This window comes from Morone saxatilis, unplaced genomic scaffold, assembly GCF_004916995.1.
Source record: "Morone saxatilis isolate NCDOM2014 unplaced genomic scaffold, NCSU_SB_2.0 Contig23, whole genome shotgun sequence".
Classification (NCBI taxonomy): Eukaryota; Metazoa; Chordata; class Actinopteri; family Moronidae; genus Morone; species Morone saxatilis.
Window position 1 is genome coordinate 10235420 of NW_023339796.1, and position 21093 is coordinate 10256512.

A 21093-nucleotide genomic window follows, 5' to 3' on the forward strand; every position below is an offset into this window, starting at 1 on the left:
GACACACACACACAGTCACACTGTGTGCGCATGCTAGCCCACGCACATGCACATTACTTGGCAACACTCTAAGTAAGTGACCCACACATGAAGGATACAGCAGAGAGGCCTCATTGGTGGGGGGGCGGACAGGCGGGATTCCTTCCTATGTGTTGTCCACCAATCAGTGCAGGCAGAGTGATAAACATGGTTGTAACAGGATCCTTGCAGCACATTGTGTTCCCTCTCCACCAAGAAAAAAAAACAAAAAAAAACCCAACTAGCCTCTCCTCACTTCCTGCAAACAGTTAATCTTCTTGTTTATTCTATTCTGAATTTACGGGAACTTAACATCTTCTTCAGGCATAAATATCATACTGGCGTCTCTCCCACGTGTGTGTTAACACAGAGGCTAAACAACAAAAGGATCAAATAAGTATGCTGACCAGGGGAGTGAGTCATAGTGGCTGGGGACACAACATGAGAGGTACAAACTGTCCTTGTCTTTATTCAGAATGGGGCCAGTGGGCTGCCAAGTAAACTACCCTTCTCTCCACAGAGCAGGCATGCATCCTGGAAAAGTACTATAAGCAACACATTGTACAAAAAGCTGTTGTTTCTGTACAGCAATTCAAACCAAAACCTCCCATAAAAAGTCATAAAGGTAATAAAATGTTAGACACTTAGTTACCTTATTGTATTTCAGAATAAACAAGATGGTAAAAAGTGAAACTATTTTCTTCTCTTTTTCTAAAATGTAGAAAAAGGTAAAAAAAATAATACAAATTTAGGTCTTTGATAAAAAACTTTACTTGACAATGTTCAAATCTATCACAATAAGCAAGCAGGGTCACCCAGATATTTTGACCTCAAGTCCTCGTGATAACCTCTTGTACCTCTGCCCCACCTCCATCCTTTTACTACCAACCAAGCCTGTTGAATCTGGTTGAGTTAGAGAGAAACGGAGGGAAGGGCAGGAGTGTTTCCGGTCAGAGGGCGGCGTTTGTTTACCAGCTGCAGAAGCTGCATGGCAGGAGCAAGTGTCATATTACAACCGATGCTCATTTAGTCACTTGGCTTGTCAGCTGACCGGGGCTCTCCTCCCTTCACCAGAGAGCCCCTCAGGCCTCTGCGCTCAGAAAACCAATACTTTTCTTTTATTACTCAGCAAAGGACAAAAACAACAAGCCTGAGGAAGGCCAGGCAACTAAAGGTCATGCTTGCTGGATTTTCTCCAACTAGAACATTCACTGATTCATTAACCATAACAAGACCACTCCAATAAACCTGTAAGCCATTTCAATAACACAGCTCATACTGCAGGTCTTTCAACATGAGTTCACTATTGTAACATTTCTGCAGGGGGAAAAAAATGCACTTGTTTTATAGTCTTTAGCTGTTTTTAATCATAATAAATACTGATAATTGGGATTTTTTTTATCTTCATATCAACAAAAAAGTGGAATGTGAAATGGGTCGCTCATAAAGACAGACCTACAGACAGTTATCACGCGTTTTAGTGTCTTTCAGCTCGTTGTTTTGTTTTTATAGCACATAACTACACTGTTTGGTTCGTTCTTATCAGCATCGTTTTCAGTTACACAAGTCTGACAAACCCACCGTACACTAGAGTACCCTACAGTGGCAAGCAGACAAAGGTACTGACTAGCTGGTGAACATAGTAGAACATTTAGCTGATAAAGAGTCAGATATTTCCTTCAGGAGAGTGTGGAGAAAAAAATAAACTAAGAGGAGTTTGAATATCGGATTTGCATTCAACAAGCAGCCATAACATGACTCCAGTGAATACTAATGTGGCTCCTTGTCTACTGGATGTGTCAATAAGCAACTGTTTGCAGACACTGTTGCCCTAACTTTATAAGGTAATATGTCAATTGTATTGTATTGTATTTTCTTCATGAATCAGTTAATTGTTTTCTAAAATGTCAGAAAAATCCTCTTGCGATGGGATAATACCACCCAAATTAGTGTATATGGTCCTTAGCACACATGCCATGAGAAGAGTGAGTTTGGTCAAACAGGTGAACTGTGCCAGATTTATTCAATATGCCTAACCGTCCTCGCGGGGTCAAGTTAACCTATTTTAGTATCGCAGCCAGTAATAATTTTGTGTAGATTGCAACAAATGTGGATCAGGCGGAAGTGCCTAGTTCCCTAATTCCTACCCCCTCAATTGCAGCACTTGTACTCAGACCACATCAATCTTTAAACTCGGCCTTCAACTACACGCCTGTACATTTCTGTGAAAGAAATCAGTCCACAGACAGACAGAGACAGACAGACCTAAATAAATAAACACCTGGCATAGTACTAAAACCACGTTTGTGGTACATCCCACTACAGTAGCTACCTCCAGGACACCTTTTGCCACGATGACATACTTACACACTCACAGACTCAAAAGGTGAAAACAATACCAGTCACACGCTGTTGTGGCAGATAAAAAATTCCCTATGGCCAAGGTGGGTTTTTTGTCAACCAACAGTCAAAAACCCAGAGTCAGTTTCACACATGACAAAGAAGACTGACCAGACTGTATATTTTGTGTCATTTTTACACCCGTATAAATTATACTTGCGGTTTCCTTTTGAGCATTAAGGTAATAAAAGCTGTTGCAAACCTGTTCCACCTAGTGGAGTATGAGTGGGCACCAATTCAACTTTGGCTTGCTGGTGCACGATATTCTGAAAACATCATGTTGTCTTTCCCAGGAATTGGCCAGAATCGCTCACAGAGCGGCTGGATTCAATTAGAAATGTTTGTGTCCTTTGTCAAACAATGCCATATGGCTGGAGACAGTGTGAGCACTTTGTGGGGCTTGCTGTGCTGTGAACAATAGCTCTACCGCCGAGATACACATTGTGCCACCAAGGCATGTAAGGCCTGAGACCAAGGAGACCAGCATGCATTTTTTTTTTTACAAAAAGACTAATTCATATTGTGGGAGAGAAGCATACACAGCAGATACAATGTAATTCATTTTCTCTTTTGGCATGAAGTGACAAACCAAATGCCTCAGTGATTATCAGCTAGTCCAACAGTACCTGGTTTTGCCTTTTTCTGCAGGAGGAGGCGCTGAGGAGGACCTGGAGTGAAGTCTAGGCTTAAGGATGGACATGGGAGAGCTGTCAGGCACAGGGATTGAGTAAACTCTCTGAACCACCACTTCAACGTCCTGCCCTACAGCGCCAGCTTGGCCCAGTCCCTCGATAGCTTCCAGGAGAGAAAGGCAGTGTCGTGTGAAAACTCCTGAAGAACCTCCGAAACTGTACAGAGCATCGGAGGCAGCAACCTGAAGGGGACAAGGGGGGGAAAAGGAGAATGTACTTAACGTAAATTATTCAGCACCATTGATAGGTAATCAAAAAAGTTCATGTTAGTAAACTAATTGATTAATTGACTAATTGTTTCAGCACTACATCATAGCATGAGCTCATACTTTATGTATATATACATACTAATTTCACTTACAGTTTACGGCACCACACAGTCATTTGCATTTAGTTTAGTTTGTCAACACAAATCATGGCAGTGAGCTGCATTAGAAATCTGCTTCAAAAAGAGGGTGTGGGCAGTGGCTCAATAGCTGCCAGCAGTACTTGGTTAGTTTATTTGTATTAGCTCAAAGCAAACAGAGATTCAGAGGAAATCAAACATACATGTAAACCAACCACTTATAATATATCCCCAGTACAGACAGAATGCACCTGTTAGTGACTGATGTGGGCTGAACGCTCCATTGAGACTGCTTATTATTCTTTGTGTAAAAGTATTGTAAAGTGAAACTGATGTTTGCACAGTTGCACTCATGATTTAATATGAATTTAAGGATAATTAGTTAGGTATAACTACATAATAAAAATACATTTTGTTTTGATTTGGTTTGTTAATTGTCTTATATGATCATTTACGGTGCTGAATACAGTACATTTTGAATTGGGAAGTAAATGCAATGCACTTGATTCTAATGACATCGAAGCATACGCACCTGTTTGGCATTGTTCTCCTCTGTGGTCCTGCATACCTCTAGCAGTCCAAACGTTTTACACAGAGAATACGCATTGCACCTCTCTGCTGAGTGCAGGCCTCTAGGAGTGGACGTGTTGGCTTGTTTGGAAGCAGAGTAGACTTTCTGGCTGAAGTGTGTGTTCAGAATAATATCATAGCTGACACCCTCTATGGAAAGACTTTGCCTGCAAAGAGATGAAGTTCATTAGGTTTAGATTCGGGGTATGGCAGTTGTTTCAGTGCTACACCTGACTTTGCACTTGAGTGGTGCTAAAGAATTGAGTTGAGGACATTCTCCATGAAATTAAACATATTTAAGGTATTGGGCAATAATACAAGTGTTTGTTTCGTGATTGTGTTGATAACAGATGTAAAAACTCACATTTGACAGTACAATACATGGAGTAGATTATTGCACAAACGTAGGGGGGCGAGAGCTCGAGACGGTTTGAATGTCAAACTCAGATAAGGTACCAACCACCTCCACAGGCCTGTTCACTAGGTAGCAACCAGCACTGAGTACAAGTTCAAATACGTTAACCTCCTCCAAGGCAAGTGAAAATACACAACGGATGCATTTGTCCTCTTTTACTGAGGTAAAAAGATACATTTTCCATGTAACCGAGGTTCTTAAAAGGCTGTACCTCACAGCGCTGCACAGCTTGATTAAAACACTTTCCAAATGTGACATCATCTGTGGAAAAATACTTCACCGCCCGTCACAATCAAACATGTTGAGAGTACGCTGATGAAAAACACCAAATCGAATGCAAAGGCGGCATGTGTATAACCTGAAGTGCTCCTGTGCTAGTGTTTAATCTGAACCGTTACCAGCTCAGATTTCACTAATCTGTGTGTGCCAAGAAGGAGACGGTGAATTTATCCAGAAAATCGAAGAGAAAACATTTCTGGTTATGTACTTTTAGCTCAGTAAAGTAAATATCACACACCTGAGTGGTACTGAGCCTGAGAATAAAAGAACTTGAGTAACGGAGAGATAATTATATGGCACAAGTTTGAGTTACGACTTAATTCTTTCCACATTTGTGACATGGATAATAGTGTGATGATGGCTTATCACTGACTCAGAGCCAAGCGCAGTCTGTGACTGGAACTGCTGTACATGTCACAGCTCGTCTCAAACCTGTGGTGATAGTTGAAGCAGAGAAATCAAACGCAGATAAACACATAAAGTGGAAAAAAACTGTTTGGATGTGCAATGAAAACAGAAACGAGGAGATTATTTAGAAACCAAATTATTATATACACTACTCAGTTGTGGGTACACCTGGCTAAAACAAAATGCAGTCCAACATGACCTTTCTGATGGTTAAACTCAAATTGTCTTAGGGAGCTCTTTATTAAATTTTATGGTCATTTTAGAGTCTGTAGTTTGTCATTCTACTGAATTGTATTGCATTATACTAACAGGTGCTTCTAATATTTAGTCTACACTTGATTGATATGAATGGTTAAGTGTAAATATTGTGTCCTTTCACAAATAAAACGAGCATTATTAATAATAATTGGCTATTGAAATCATTATATATTCAAAATATAGGTATTTAAATACATGTTCAAAATGTACGTCACACAAAGTAGACAGAGGGTGGAAACAATTACACAAACACTTGTACAAACTATTAAATTCAGTTACGTTACATTTTATTTGTATAGTGCCAAATCATAACACTTTTGAAATAGAGCAGGTCTAGTCCGTACTGCTTATAAAACTATTTACAGAGACCCAAAGATTCCCACCATGAGCAAGCACTTGGCTTTAACTCCGGCCTCATAATACGAGTTAAATCATCACCTGAGGCTGCCTAAATAAACATTCTGATCCAATCTTCACAAAGGTAATGTTTTATTTGCAGGGTTATTGTTCTTGATTGCGTTTAACTGTACATACAGTTCCTGGCACTGTATGTGTTTACCATGCTGGTGCTGAAACTTGGATTACTCACCTATTAGTCAATCAATTAAAACTAAACCACTGACATCCAGACAGTCAATTAACAACTAGACGCTAAAATCTTCTCATCTATCTGTAAATCATATTATAAAATAAACACAGACACACATTTTTGAAACTAAATAATTAGTTTAAAATGGTGCAATGAATAACATACGTAATGTTAATGAATAATTACTATTAATGGGATGGAAATCTCTATTGAAATTCAGAAGTTCTTTACATTAAGTACATTTAATCAGTTCTGTGTCTCCACTACATATTTAATTAAGTCAATAAGTGATTTCACTTGACTTTTACTTGAAATGGGGTATATTGATAGTGTGGTATTACTACTTTTATTAAGTATATGACGTGAGTACTTCTTCGACCCCCATTAATATTTGCACACAGTAATGCTGACTTCTTCTCATGTTACGATTAAGCTTTGACAGGCACCTTTATCAGTCCAAGTAATCAGTGAAAACCATACTGTTAGGTTAGCAGAGCGGAACGTACTGTTCACGAGAACAGGTACAGGAAGCGCGGCCCCATTGTGAACAGGTGAGTGGGCAGCTGTCATCATCAGACAGGTAGCCAGGTTAAGGAGTGGCACCGGCTGCCTGCGTCACAGCGCTTTAGTGAATAACACCCACAGGTATTTCCGCTCAGGCCACAGCCCACTCACAACAAGGCGTGGGAGGTGGGAGGAGCCAACCTACTCACTGCAGGAATCCTGGAGGAGGCTAACCCCTTGAGTGTCACGCCGGAAACTGGTAAGAGGAATTTTACCAGACGCAATGATGCTCTAAAATCCGGGTTTTTCCACTTTCTTGGGAGCTTAAATGAATGAATATCTCTCGAGAGGGTATTAAGCTTGTCTTCAGCTTTTTTCGGTTATGATGTAGTTTTTATTGAGTTAGAATACTGATTCATTTAAAATATAGACCAAATGCTGTAATTTACACAAACAAAAGAGGATTTAAGGATGCCTATTCAGATGAAAAATAATTATTTGAAAGAGTAAATGGTTGTGTTTGGTGGGGGCTCTACCCTTTTGTGTGATTTCAGGAATAGAATACAACAGGGAAGGAGAGGTGCTAAAGCCAGAGATACTCTCAAACCGCCATGTGTTTTCAATCTAAGTCACTTGGCTCCCTCCACTCTCTGCTCCCAAATGCTCCAGAAAATAATCCTACTGTGTTTTTTCCCCGGCTTGCTGGAAATGACCTAACTACTGCCAGGAAGAGGAATGTGAAGCATTCCCTGGAGCTGTTTGTGACGTCAGAGCACTGAGGAGGCCCCTCCACTTCCGCCAGCTTGGATATTCCAGAGCATACTCAACCCAAACTCCCAACAGCTGGAGTCAACTGCTGCCTCGCTCCAACTCCAAAACAATCCCGAAAAACACACGCCCCCACCTCCCACTCTCTCTGCCCTGTACGTGAGGGACTGTTCTTCACATCTGGGTCTCTTCTGCTTGCTGATGTGAGCTGAGAACAGTACATTTTTATACTTAAAACCCTGAAATAATTTCAGGAGTTTATGCATATATTCATGTGTAGTATTCTGTCATTCAGTGTGCCTCCTCAGCATTATTTTGTGAGATCCTGTCACTCTTTGTTCCGCAGGTAGTGAGTCAGTCTTGTATTGTGTAACTGTGGTTTTTTGGTGTCGTTTTTGGTCGACTGCCAAGAGACAATTTAGTTAAAAATTGACAACAGGGAAATGCAAGAATGGGTTTCACTGCCCAGTATTATATTCATCCTTCACAGAAAATGTATAAAAAGGAAACCCAGCAGTGCTGTTTTAGACAAAACAGGTATATCAGGTAACGTATTGTTTGTTTGTTTTTACTATTGGTTGAAAAAAAAAAAGCACATTGAAGACTTTAGGTAACTGTAATGTGCATTTTTCATTACTTTCAGATATTTCATAGACCTTACGATAAAAATAACTTAACTGCAGTAATAATTGTTTTAACAGCATGAAACTCATCTTGAGTTGCAGAGGAACTGATTCAGTCTTCATCTCAAAATGTGATTTTCATTTTAAATGTTCCCTCCAGACACAATTTATGGAAGGTGGTCTGCTTTGAATAACAATGTGCCTAATATCTTTTCCTCACTGAAAAAAATCAAAGAATATATGCAATTTAACAACTGGACACAAGATGTCTCCTATGTCACTGTCCAAGTCCATTCTCAGTGTATCCGTGCTGGAGGTTTCAAGTTTCCGCATCACACTTCTGTAAGCTGTATGCCATTTCACAACTGGCCTCCAAACTGGTGACAAAATCCTGCCTGTATGTTCACTTTAAGGTGAGCACAGAGACATGTTCCTTTTTCAGCAGATGAATGTGAAAATGGGATCTAGTGTCAAACTTTGCACACTCATTCATTCAATATGTGGAGCAGGACTTTAAAAGTCATCATGTATCGCATGCTCTCACCATGGTGGGTATATGTGGATGATGTCTCTGGGTGCGGGGATCAGCTGGGCTGCAGTCTCTCTGTTGAATAACACCAGCATACGAGCTCTCTCCTCAGAGACAGGGTCATTGTGTTGGTGACCCTCTCCGGGGGGCTGGTGGTGCTCACAGAGCGCCAGTTGCATGCTGCACTCCTCTTGAACCTCCAGCACCTCCAGCACTAGTACGCCAGGCCTGTCCACTGGAGAGCAGAGCAACAACAACACAGATGTTGAGTGTGTGTCTGTTTGAGTGTGTGCGCCTTTGTGTGTTTGCGTACAGGGTGTACTCGTGCTCTCACGGACTCTTGCTCTCTGTGGGACTCGTTACACGTTATGAGAGTAATTCCCTTTTAGCATCAGAACAATTCGCACTGCATAACTGTAAAAGCTGTCACTGACTCAGGCTGAGTTGGATATGAAACGCAGCAAATCCCACTGGGTGAGTGTGCAAATGTTTGGAATTTTACCACGGCACTGACTGTGCTTTTGGGCTGAACAATAAAATCGACAGAGATAATTAGGAGGAGCGAATCAAGACAATGCCCCGATGCTATAAATCATGCTGAGATAAGAGAGCAACTTGGCTGCATGTAAATGTTGTGTGAAAAGTTGATTGCACTGAATTGTGAAAAATGCAGCATGAGAACGCACAGTCAGTGCAGTTCAGAGTCTGTGTACCTTAACGATCACTGAAAGAGGCCCGAGGGGGAATTTTAATATGATAAGAGTAAATCATATCAAAGTGATCGCTAGAGAGCTATGAAGTTTTAATACGCATTTGTCCAAACATGAATGTTAAGTGCTTAATTTGTGCATTTAGATCCCAGATTATAAATTCATCAGAATAATCACCGGCAGTCGGCCAAAACTCAGAAAGGAACTCTAGTCCTCCTCTTGACCTATAATGATCTGATAAGTTGTACGCAGAGCAATGTGTCAGGAAATAAGTCAAGGCGTCCCACGTGTATGAGGACAGTTACGTCGCACACCGAAATTAGTACAACAAAGAAAAATAGGTGAAACTGATGTAGATAGTAACAACATGAAGAATGAGCCATCTGACTTTAATGGCTTAAAAAGATGTACGTAAACAGACACAGGTGTCTTCAATGCAAAAGCACCACATATTGATTTTTAAAAAGGAAGTCAAGTAAACCTCCACGCTTTAACCCATTGTTTAACTCTTTACACAACGCACTAATCAAACCATTTGCGGACCGCGAAATTGGATGAGGTGGGTGTTTTCTTTTTCCACAATCAACTGTCACCTTTAAGCCACTTCCTGTGTCCTATTATAAGGAGATACTTCACAACGAGAGAACACAAGTGGTTGAGTACACCACGGAAAGGAAAAAAAAAAAGACCCAGGCAAGCAGTTTCCTGTCACCTACATATTGAGTTCACAGTTCGAGCTACAGTGATCAACGCAAAGCCAGCTCTTCTTCAGACAGGCTTCATCCCACTCATAAATCAGAGCTCATAGCTAAATGTGAATGATGATTCAGAGGTCATTCTGAGTATAATTGTGGATAATACAGTAGGCTTGAGGGGATCACCTGTTGTCGTTGAGGTGTCAGAGATGGACTTGTGCCTCCAGAAGCTAACAGCTGACCTCTGTCTGCACTGGAGTCGATTCAGCCTCTCAGCAAGACCTCCGCTGTGCAACAAACAAACAGCGGTACAACAGATGATGTTGATTGATAAACTCACACGGCACACGTGGCTTGAACAAAAGCACGTGCAAAATTGTTTATTTCAAAGAAAAAGATTTTCTGATGCAAAAAAGCAAGCTGTCAAAGACTACAGATAGCCATCTGTCAGATTTGGTGGGCTTGGAGATGGCAATGACATTTAGCACCCACATCATGACACCAGGTGTCCCTTTCATCATCGGTTCAGCCGTGGAAACTTGCCGCCAAAGTTTGACTGTCATCTGGCAGCAAGCAATATGTCTTGTTTCTTTGTTTGCTCTTATTATGAGGCAACATACTGTAAAACTTGATGTTTATAATAATGTGATCAGATTACCAAGTCAGTGTTGGCCCAATACTGACTTTATTAAGCAGATCAGGTATCAGCTACACAATAAATACAGTTTCTTCCTCAATATCATTATGAATTTCTGTGTTTTACGCTTTACCTGAAAAGGCTGAAATAGTGCACGCCTAATGTGAAAACAAGAACAACATTCAAACCTTTCAAATTTCCTTTTCTTCTTGGCAGAGTCTTCAGGAGTCTTGGACTGCCTAGCGAGCGGTTTCTGAGGTGTCTGCAGCATCGCCTGAGCAGATCTGACCCAGTCACTGACTGACCTTTTGCTGCCCTCACCAGTTTGGAGAGGAAAGCTCTCGAGTCTGCTCGATGTCACTGTGTGGCTATTATTCTCGCCGTCAGACACGTAGCCTGAGATCTCCAGCTCAGTCATCTAGGGATAAAGAGTTATTGATTGATTAATTTAAAAAAAATATTTGACCGATGAATTTTAACAGTGTCAAATCGTAGATAAAATACCAGTATACATCCGGGGGATATTAAATATTTAAAATGGCCTCAGCCTTCAGTAAATTAATATTATTAGTCATTAAAGATTAAATAAATTCAATAATAAAGTGGGTGGATATGGTACACTGACACACTGATTAATTCACAAGATATGGTAACAAAACAATCTTTTTTGCTGTATCACCGCTCACTACACCTGAGGGAATCAGTTCTCATGGAAAAATCCACAAGAAACCTGAGTTCCTGTCATGTGCAGACAAGATCGGCATACCAGGCTCTGTCAGCCAACTTGCTCTCCTATTTGAATCAACTTGACCCTGCTAGGCTGAGTGCCAGCAGACGTCACACTCTAACCAGCTACAGAGAATAAGGAACACTATGTTCCTGGCCCAGGCTCAAAAATGTTTTCACCCGGCACTGAAAGCATTGTAAGTACACAGCTCTGTGCAGCCTCATCCACTCGCATGTTTTCCTGAACAAACAGTAGTAAAAAAGAAGTTTATACTCGTGCTCTGTTGACATGGCCCTGATCTAGAGTGGCCCTGATGCGGTCAAGGTTGTTGACCCTTTAAGCGAGCAACACACGCTTCATCTGGGAAGTGGCCATCCTCTTTGGCCTTGAAACGCAAAGCCGCTCCTCACAGCTCCGCCTGTCCACTTTCAGAGCAAGTACAAAAACACAGAAATCTGGCAGACATTCGTCAAGTGAGTCAGCCGTCCATTTATCTGGAGTAATAAACTCTGCCTTGGACTGGGAGCTTCTCCTCCGTATCCTGTTAGATCTGGTTTGATTAACAATTGGCCGTGTGTAAGCATGCTTTCTGGGAAGCAATGTTAAGAGAAATGCTAGGTAACAAAATGCAATTCCAATTACTGAATATGTTTCGGGCAATGAACAATCAAACTGTCAGAAATACCACATGCATAGATTTCAGTACAACCATATTTGAAAGCTAGGACTCTTAAGAGTCTGTCTTTCTAGTGGGCCTCTGACCAAAAGCCTCATGTTAGGTGATCTTAAATCTTGTTTGACCACAGAAAGCTGATAGCAGCAAATTAAACTGTGACAAGAGGAAGTAGCTGGGTCTGCGGGAGCAATAATCTGTCTACAGGCTTCCTCTTGACATACAGACTGCAAACTCTGAGCTTCATCACAAGATAGCAGTTGCTTAAATGTATTTTGTGTTTTACGATAAGAATAATTGAGTTTAATTAGCGGGCACAGTATTCTACAGTACTGTACTCCAGCGTCCAGCTCCACCAGCTCCATGCTATTCCACCGCATCATCTCAGTAATTTGGTCGATCAAACTGACCAATTACATGCTGTGGTGTGTGCTGTAACAGCTAAGTGCTGTGTGTGGTCTCGAACCTGAGCGTAACACCTTCACCACTCCTTACACATTCTCCTGATGCCAACCCTGCCTTTAACAAACACAGCTCCTGAATGACTTCTGAGAAGGAACAGTCAATCCAAGTCTCCACAGCATACAGGAGGGTCCACAAAAAATCCATTACAATTACAACACAAATATATTCGTCAAATGAAACAGAAAGAGAAGTGTACGCATCATATGACGTTGTGCTTTAGCAAATATTTTCTTTATCAACTGATCTACTGATGATTTGTTTGATTGATAGTTTGTCCCTTAAAACTTCAGAGAACTGTGAAAAATAAACACAATTTCTCAGAACCCGAGCTGATGTCATTATTTTATGTCCAAACCCCCAAAATATTCAATTATAATTACAATTTATGCTTGAAAAAGCACTCAATAGTCAATAGTAGTCAATTAATCTTCTGTTTTGATATTGAATATTAAACTGTGTTGCACTTCTAAAAAATTTTGATTATTTTGAACACTTTTTCAAAATTATTTAATTCTTTACACATCTGAGTTTTAGAGACTCAAAAGCAACTACTGTCATTAAAGTAGAAATGTTCTGTAATTACTGCACAAACATTACCAACTGTTTTAACATCTGCTTTGTGTCAGTGAACAAGTGGCAGTGTTTCCCTCCACACTCACTCAGTGTTTTATTTGCTACCTCAGCTTGTGAACTTTGACAGTTTGGAACATAACTTGGATCTAGAAAGTGCTCAGTGCAATGCTGGTTTGAGCCTGTCAGGGCCTTTCAGGACATGAGAACATGACTGCAACACTCCACCTGGTGGTATAATGAATAAACATACAAATCTAAACAAATGAAAAATAACTAAAACAACACGATAATGCGATATGAAGACGCAAAATACAACACAGTGTTGTTATACATTACACTAAAACATGTGCATTAATGGCATGTAAGTGTAAAGTGATGGTAAAACTCGTCAGGTTTAATACACACAGTGAACAGAATATCCTTGGTTGTCTCACTGGACTCTAGGAAAAGTACTGACAGTTACAGTACAACTTCTAGGAAAACTGCGTATGCTGGCAGTCAGCTGAACACTTAATTAGAAACATACACTGGATCTAAATAACTATACAGAGTTTAAGAAGTTGTGTGGCTCCATCTAGTGATCGTTAAAGCACATAACACCCTTGAGAAAATGGACCATGACAGACCGCTGTGCATCATTGTTTCAGAATAATGCAGCTGATTCATGCACTAATGCAGGTCCTGAGTTGATCAATGGATCCCTGGAAGAAACACAAAGTATCAGTAAAAACATAGTTTACTCACATTTGTAGGTTTAAAAGGTAAATCTTCCGGTTTGTCATCAAAGGACTCTGACTCGCAGTCAGAGATTTGTTGCCCACTGTCCTTTTCAGCATCTTCCTCAGACTCATCCAGGTCACTGTCTGTGTCAATAACAGGAAGGTCATCTAAAGAATAGAAGAGAAAAGTTAATAATAAACTAAGTTTGACAAAATAATCTTAACTCAAGCTCCACATACTAGCTTTTGCTGGAGCTTTCAAGCTCTCACATTCTCTCAGTGAATGGTGATTGCTCAGCTGTTATGAAGTTCCTTATTTAGGTCACAGGATGACAACTGAGTAGGGGTCACTGACTTCATTTTTTAAACAATGACGGAAAAATCTGGAGGCCGTCTGTCGTTTTAACAAATTAACACTGAAGCTGATCTAGAGTAGCGTTGACTAATTCCCATGCAACACTGTCAGTATCCACATGTAGACCCCCCCGCCCCCCCAGGTGGAGAGTGTGCATATTAATAAGCTACTATCCAGTAGTCTTGTCTTTGATCTCACATGCATAACCTCCTCGTTGTCTAGCTGGCTTTAGCCATCACAATGGTAGGCTATATCGCTAAATAGCCAAGCTGTCGCAAAGTGTTTCCTTATAAAGCCCAATAATTGTGATGTGGTTGATAAACGAGGTGAAAAAAGAGGGACTGATGTGGCGGAGGATGACGGACAAGCAAGTAACACTGATAATGTTCGTCAGTGTCTCTGTACACCGTTTCTCTGCATTCCCTTATTAATGCATAATCTGTAAGTTCTGCATATTAAATGTTTACTGTGATAGAGAAAAAAATAATTTAAAACATTCAAATTAAAATGATGAATAAAAATAGATTGTGACAGAACTTTTGTAGTATGAAACTTTAACAAAGGTCAGCTCTCAAAACGTTTACCGCACATCAAGAACAACCTAATACGGTATGTTTCAGCTGTGCCTCAGTGAGTCACAGCAGACTTTATTTACCTTTATCAGTCCTGAGCATGCGCAGAGCTCTGGTGTAAGACTGAATGGGAGCCGTGGGTCTCCCTGGTCTCTGAGGACGCTGTTGCTGCTGAGAGACAACTCTGGACAGATGCTGCTTCTGGGTCTCATCATCAGACTGTTCACCGTCACTGGAGCTCCACGCAATGTGCACTGGGTCTTCATTACAGTCGGCACCGGTCGGCACTGGGAGAAAAAAAAAAAACTTAAAACCTAAGAAACATGTCATGACATGAGTGGAGTGGCTACACACTCCACCTGTAGAGACACATACGCACCCATATGAGCACACAGACAATTTATATTCCTGTTTCCCCACACTGTCTAAATTAAGAATAAAATAAAGTAGAAGTGGGTATTGTTTGAATTTAAACAAAATCACTTACTCAAAAGCATGTATTTCTACAAAATTTAAATGAATTATATGTTTTTTTTCTTTAAACTTTTAAATTAAGGGAGACTTATCAAATATTAAATGTTGTCTAAACACAAGAACTTCTTCTTCATAAAATAATAGATTTAATTTAGGATTTAAATAAGTAACTATCTGATCAAATAATACGTAAAGAAGAGCCATTTTTGATCATCTGTAGTATTATGGCCACATTTTAGTTGACGAAAAAAATATTGAGGTTTGATAGACAACTGGGAAACCCCACAATACAATTCCAGTGATGATAAACTATCAATATATTGTATTCATGTATTAATCAACTAAATTAGACTACACTATAAATTACCTAATGCAGAGGACTGTGATAACTTTCTTATGTCAGACACTTTCCTTCCTGATGACTTGAGGTTCTGCAACAGAAACGAGTATCAACACCATCAGCAGAGGAGTTGGGGGGTAATACAGGTATTATACAGGTATTATACGGTATTATACAGCGGTTATTATACGGGTATTGATACGTGTATTATATGGGTATTGATCATTAAACTTCATCCACCTTTATCACCGGAGTGTCCAGGAAACTGTCTCCACACTTCTCCCAGCTCTTGGCGGAAGACACAGATGAAAGAGATGCTGCCCCGACTTTTTGCAAACCGTTTTCATCCGGAAAGAAAACACACTTTATATCCTTGTAGTGTCTTTTGCGCTACAAAACAAAAGGGCAAAACACATTTTATCATCACTAAAGCTAAATGAAAACAACCCATTTGATAGCTTTTATTTCTCCACTGATTCTCTTGGTGATGGCGGTCCTGCAGTAACGTGAGTTCAATGTGTAACAGCGAGCTTACATTTCAAAACCAGTGGTGTATCTGTTGTGATAGTAAATAAAATGTAGTTAAACCAGTTAACACATGAGAGGTAAACACTGCCTGAGCTAGATAGCTTGTAGCTTAAAGTTAGCCTAAACTTGTTAGCAGCTTAGCCTACCACAGCTAGGTAGCAGATTTCTTACCTTTCTGTAAGACATGGCGACAAAATGAAACAAAAAAGGTTTCGGCCACTAGTTTATTTGTGTTTACACGGCGTTATTCACTCAAATATCTTTTAATGAACCCATGGTTGTGCAGCTGCGGTTTGCCGGTGGTCGCTAACCAAACAGAGCACATATGAAGAGGTGTGTTTCTTTTATCCAACAGCGTGGACCGGAGGACGCCCATGTGTGAGCTTCTCAGTCAAAGTGACTAAGTATATTTTAATCAGGTACATGTTTTTAAGGATACCTACAGTGTTATAAATTCTACTTCCATTTTCTGCTTTTATTTTTGTTATTTTAGAGTTGTAAGCAAAGTGAAGCTTATTGTATTACTTTAAATATGTTGATCTGTAACAAATCATGATTTCTAAGGTCATGTGTTTTGCTGGTAATAGCTAAATCTGGCTTTAAAACAAATATAGCAGAGTGATTTATGTGCAGTACTTGAGTAAATGTACTAGTATTAAGTTGTTTACTTTTTAGATTAAATTTTAAAATATATATTCTTATAGATTGAACTATGAACTGGGACATATTTTCTTAATATTAACGGTACCTCAATCATGTACAACATTAAAAAGCTGCTTATAGAAGGACATTTTTCTGGTAATACTTCTGTACTTTCACTTGCATGAAAGCCTGATTTTCACACTGTGCTATTCGTACTTTTACATAAAAAAAGTAAAAAGTATGAGTTTCTCTTCCAACACTGCCTGCTTATATGGAGCATTATCTGCCTATGAGAATCTTTTGAAGAACTAAAAAACCTTATAAAAGCATACATTGATAGTTAGAGCAGATAACTTTTACTATTTAGTTCTTATAACTATGTTCAAAACTATTGGCTGTTGTTGGAGTGACATGACAACACTCCCATGGACTCAAAACGTAATTTTATTACAGCAAATCCATCCGAACCTCGACATCTTTCAAATAGCAGGTTAAACATACAAAAAGCTCACTTAACATACTTGTTTTTTATTAAATATGTAAAAAGCAGGTCAAGTTATTCACAAATAAAATGCAAACATGCAACACGTTTTTTGGGGAATGCATAATGAGTGGGACATGAAAAAAAACATTTACCATTCATTAATTATTGACAGTACATGTTTACATTCCTTTTTCATTTACACAATAATAATATATGACTAAAGCATTATGGTGCACTGCCCAGTTCAATATTAGTAAATGCAATATTAAGAAAGGGTATACAATGTACTTACTGGAATATAGCATGGCAAATTACTCAGTGAACTGACTCATCTCCCTAAGACCTGTGGTTTAAAAAAACAACAACTCTGAAATCTGAACGGACCACAAGTTCCAGCTGAGGTTTAAAACTTAAAATGCTGCATCATAATAAGACTAGTCCACGATAATGTTTCTGCCTTCCCTATGTTTATGGCATACCAAGTAAACTATATCACCAAACCACCTTGTATGGTGTGAATAACACATTGTTGAGCACACTGATTATCTGAAATCTTGTAATTTGTGAGGATGTCAAACAGTCATAAGTTGGCATTATACTACATTTTATTCACAATTCACTGACTGTATTGTCCTCCTTCACGAGGATGCAATGCAGATTCTTGCACTATTTCTAAGGCTTAATAATAATAAATATGGTGAGGGTCTATGGACAGATTGTCCAGTACAGAGTCAAATGTCAGTGCAACATATGGAAGGAGGTTAAATAAGAGCTACTACGAGCCCTTTCAGGGCTTTACTTATTGCATTCTTGTGATTAATATTGTTGATATGCAAAATAAAAACAAAATAAAATGTAAAAAGGACAGAAGCTGGGAAGTTAACATTTGCACTGACAGATAACGGTTACCTGTCTAAAATTCAGCATTTCATCACATCTACCGTAGGATTTGAATTGACCTTCCACCCACACAGTCCTCGGAAACTTCTGTGATGGTCTGAGCTTGTCTGCCACAGCAGTTCACCAAAAGTCACAAAAAACATCGAACAGTGAGCAGAGGGATACAAAAAAGAAAAAATGTGATGGTGCTTCTATTCAGGAGGTTGCTTCATGTGCTCAGTCTTGGAAAACAAAAAAATAGACCATGAGGAAAAATTAAAATCCTTTAACAGTTCTCACATATTAAAAAGAGGGGTGTAACTGCGGTGAGGGATGATGGCAGTCAGTATTCATCCTGTTCCTCCTGCTGATCATCTGGTGCCTCCTCATGGGCTTGCTGGTCTACTTCCTGTCCGTCACCCTCAGCCAGCTCCGCTCCTTCCTAAAAAGGGGGGCACATACACAGCTTAATACTACTGAAGCATGCTCCGAGGCAAACACATGTGATTACACAAAAAGACTTCTTATCTCTTTCAACCCACAATAACATTCACATGATTTTACCACCAGGAAAAAAATAGCACTCGCACATTTTACTGGTGTACACGGCTGCAAAAACGTATCTAAGTCGGGGGGGCTCCAACTGTCCTGGACCCTATTCAGATTAATTTAGGGTCAAAGACTGACCTGTTCCTCTGAGGCGTAAAGGACCTCCATTAGCCGATCGACAAAAGGGGCATTTTCTTCGCCCTGCTCCTGGCACAGCAGCTCCACCTGTCGCAGCTTGCTGAAGTAGTAGTCCCTCTCCTTCTCCACTCCTTCCAGTGCCAACTTTAATGTGTTCACCTTCAAAAAATACAATTCACAAGATTGTTTTAGCATCAATATCAAAAACACACAAAAACAACGTGGACTTTGGTTACAGAAAACTGATTCACTGATACAAGTGGTCTAAAGTGCACAAATAACATCTAACTGGAGAATTCCAGAGTAAGCTGCTTAATTGATTATTCTATGGATTAAAACTCAAGTCTTTGTGTAATCATTGTTTAGATAATATATTGATCTGTTTAGTCATTTGTTGAGTAAAACTATACATCTGCACAAATGTTAGGACTTCTCTTCATTAGATTAAAATTCAATAGTTGGGGGTTTTTTTCTGGCTACAATGTGAGCGAGATTTAGCTCACTCTCATCTGTCCTTGGCTTAGATCTGGAGTGTAACCAAATGAATGATGCCAGAATGACTGGCAACATTTGCACAAACATGTTGGATCGCACAATGGAACGACTACACGATGTGCACATGGATTCTGTTTGAATGAACTATATGTATGTGCAGCTACTACTGCATACTGAATCACAGTGGATGTAAATCAAATGTTGACACTAATCAACAGAAAGTAAAATAAGTCATAGTAAAAGCAAACCTACATGTATTTCAAATATAAAATACATAAATACAATTTCAAGTACATACTTAGAAGTGCTTCTGGCAACAATTACAGCTAATATATGTGTGGAGCAGTGTGTAATAGCCTCTACTTTTTTTCTTTTCCACCATTGTTTTCTGCAAAAGTGCTCAAACTTTCAACTTGCAAAGAAACCATAAGTGACCAAGTTTCAAGTTTTTCTTTCTGAATCGGATTGAGGTATGGACTCTTTAGCAAACAAACATTATTTTTTTGAAGACATCCACATAAATTTATTATTGAGCAAACATAGTGCCAATACACCCTTTTTTTAAAACAGGCATATGATATATTTACAGTCCATGTATTTCACTGTTTAAATTAAAAGTAGTATTAAAATAAACATACCATGGTTCCAGCTTCTCAAATGTGAGCATTAGAAAAATGTCTTTGTCTACATGACGGTAAACTAAATGTCTTAGTGTTTTGAATAGTTGGTTGTATAAACTAAGGAAACAAGCAATTGACTTAAAGATTAAAAAATTAATCAAGAAAATAACTGGTGGATTAATTGTTCATTTAAATACTCATTAGCTGCAGCCCTACTGCCGTCAGTGAACACAGCCAGTGTTCGAAGTAGGAATGTGAGCAATGTGAAGGCAACAGTTTGGTGCTCTGATAGTTTGGGGTCAGTTTCGGAGAGGATAGTAAAATTGAAGTAATAATTGAGTAAAAATGTCTGACAATTGAGCTGTTCATAAATAACCTACCTGCTCAGTAAGATGCGTGACCTGTGCTTCCAGTTCTTTCTCTCCTTTGGCAGGAGTTGGCGGAATAGGGATCTTTTTGGCTGATGAGGGTCTGGATGTTGGTGTTGAGGACTTGGGAGTTGTAGTGCTCATCCTTGATGCTCCTATGCCAGACAAAAAGATTAATTACTAAAGGATGGATTACTGACATAATAGTGACTCTTTGACAAGAAATTACACAATTTATCTGCGTACTGAGCTTCGAAGTTACAACAGAATAATCAGTTGTTGATGTAAAAATAAATACTCAAAGTGTTATCAGGTACCACGGGCCAGGCACTCAAGTATGAAAACATGCCATAGTGTTACATTTCACGTATATTTGGATAGTAAAAGAAATGAATGCTTTGCTTTGTGCAGCACATGAAGGTTACCTGCAGTAGGGGAGCTGGCTGCATGGTGGGACTTCTTTGGCAGGTTGAAGATCTGCTCACCAGGGTCAGGTGGGGGAATGGCATCCTGACCCTGTCTGGCTGCAACTGGGTCATAATCTTTACCATCGTAATTGGCGTCAAAGAACTTCTTAAACCACTGGATGAAATCAAGATTGTCTTGAAACCTGCCTTTGACCAATTTCTCCACAGGAATAATCTGAATTGAGGGGGAGGAAGAGAATGGAAATATAAATTCATGCAGTTTCCTCAAAGCACATGAAGTGCAGAGCAAAAAATGAAAGAAATTAAACTGCAGATTCCATTAACAAGATTAAAGCTAACGGTTGACTCACCTTGTCCACATTCATCCTTTTGAAGGAGGCCTGCAACAGTTTGAAATTGTGAATGTACTCGTGCTCCAACTTAGCTTGAAACTTGACCTTTTTAAGACTGATGCAGCCAGGGAAGAGCAGATCCATGAACTGACAGTAGGCAGCCCCTACAGAAGTAATAAAATAATGGTTGAGGACATCAGAATCAGAATCAGAATCAGATTTATTGCCAGGTAGGTTTTTACACATACAAGGAATTTGTCTTGGTGGAATGGTGCATAAAATATACAATCA

General features: G+C 39.6%; 2 protein-coding genes across 8 annotated transcripts in view; both read right to left on the reverse strand.

The window, feature by feature from the left end:
- The window catches only part of spidr (scaffold protein involved in DNA repair), a 27879-nt gene extending 11676 nt beyond the window's left edge, over positions 1 to 16203 (reverse strand). Inside the window, exons 1-10 of one of the 3 annotated variants that reach the window (XM_035671141.1) lie at positions 16039 to 16203; positions 15580 to 15729; positions 15367 to 15430; positions 14609 to 14785; positions 13624 to 13766; positions 10630 to 10859; positions 9991 to 10091; positions 8415 to 8634; positions 3989 to 4193; positions 3045 to 3292 (exon numbers count right to left, since the gene is read on the reverse strand). In XM_035671141.1, coding sequence (XP_035527034.1) covers positions 3045 to 3292; positions 3989 to 4193; positions 8415 to 8634; positions 9991 to 10091; positions 10630 to 10859; positions 13624 to 13766; positions 14609 to 14785; positions 15367 to 15430; positions 15580 to 15729; positions 16039 to 16053 — 1553 coding nt within the window. In that variant the 5' untranslated portion in view covers positions 16054 to 16203. Of the gene's footprint in view, positions 1 to 3044; positions 3293 to 3988; positions 4194 to 8414; positions 8635 to 9990; positions 10092 to 10629; positions 10860 to 13623; positions 13767 to 14608; positions 14813 to 15366; positions 15431 to 15579; positions 15730 to 16038 lie in introns of those variants that run through there. The other 2 variants (XM_035671140.1, XM_035671142.1) reach the window with 2 other exon arrangements.
- An 814-nt stretch (positions 16204 to 17017) lies between these two features.
- mapre2 (microtubule-associated protein, RP/EB family, member 2) overlaps positions 17018 to 21093 on the reverse strand; it is a 13813-nt gene continuing 9737 nt past the window's right edge. For all 5 annotated transcript variants that reach the window (XM_035670587.1, XM_035670586.1, XM_035670588.1 and 2 more), the window contains 5 exons: positions 20821 to 20966; positions 20468 to 20684; positions 20055 to 20197; positions 18560 to 18718; positions 17018 to 18314 (listed from right to left, as the gene is read on the reverse strand). In XM_035670587.1, the coding sequence (XP_035526480.1) occupies positions 18216 to 18314; positions 18560 to 18718; positions 20055 to 20197; positions 20468 to 20684; positions 20821 to 20966 (764 nt within the window). In that variant the 3' untranslated portion in view covers positions 17018 to 18215. The remainder of the gene's footprint in view (positions 18315 to 18559; positions 18719 to 20054; positions 20198 to 20467; positions 20685 to 20820; positions 20967 to 21093) is intronic.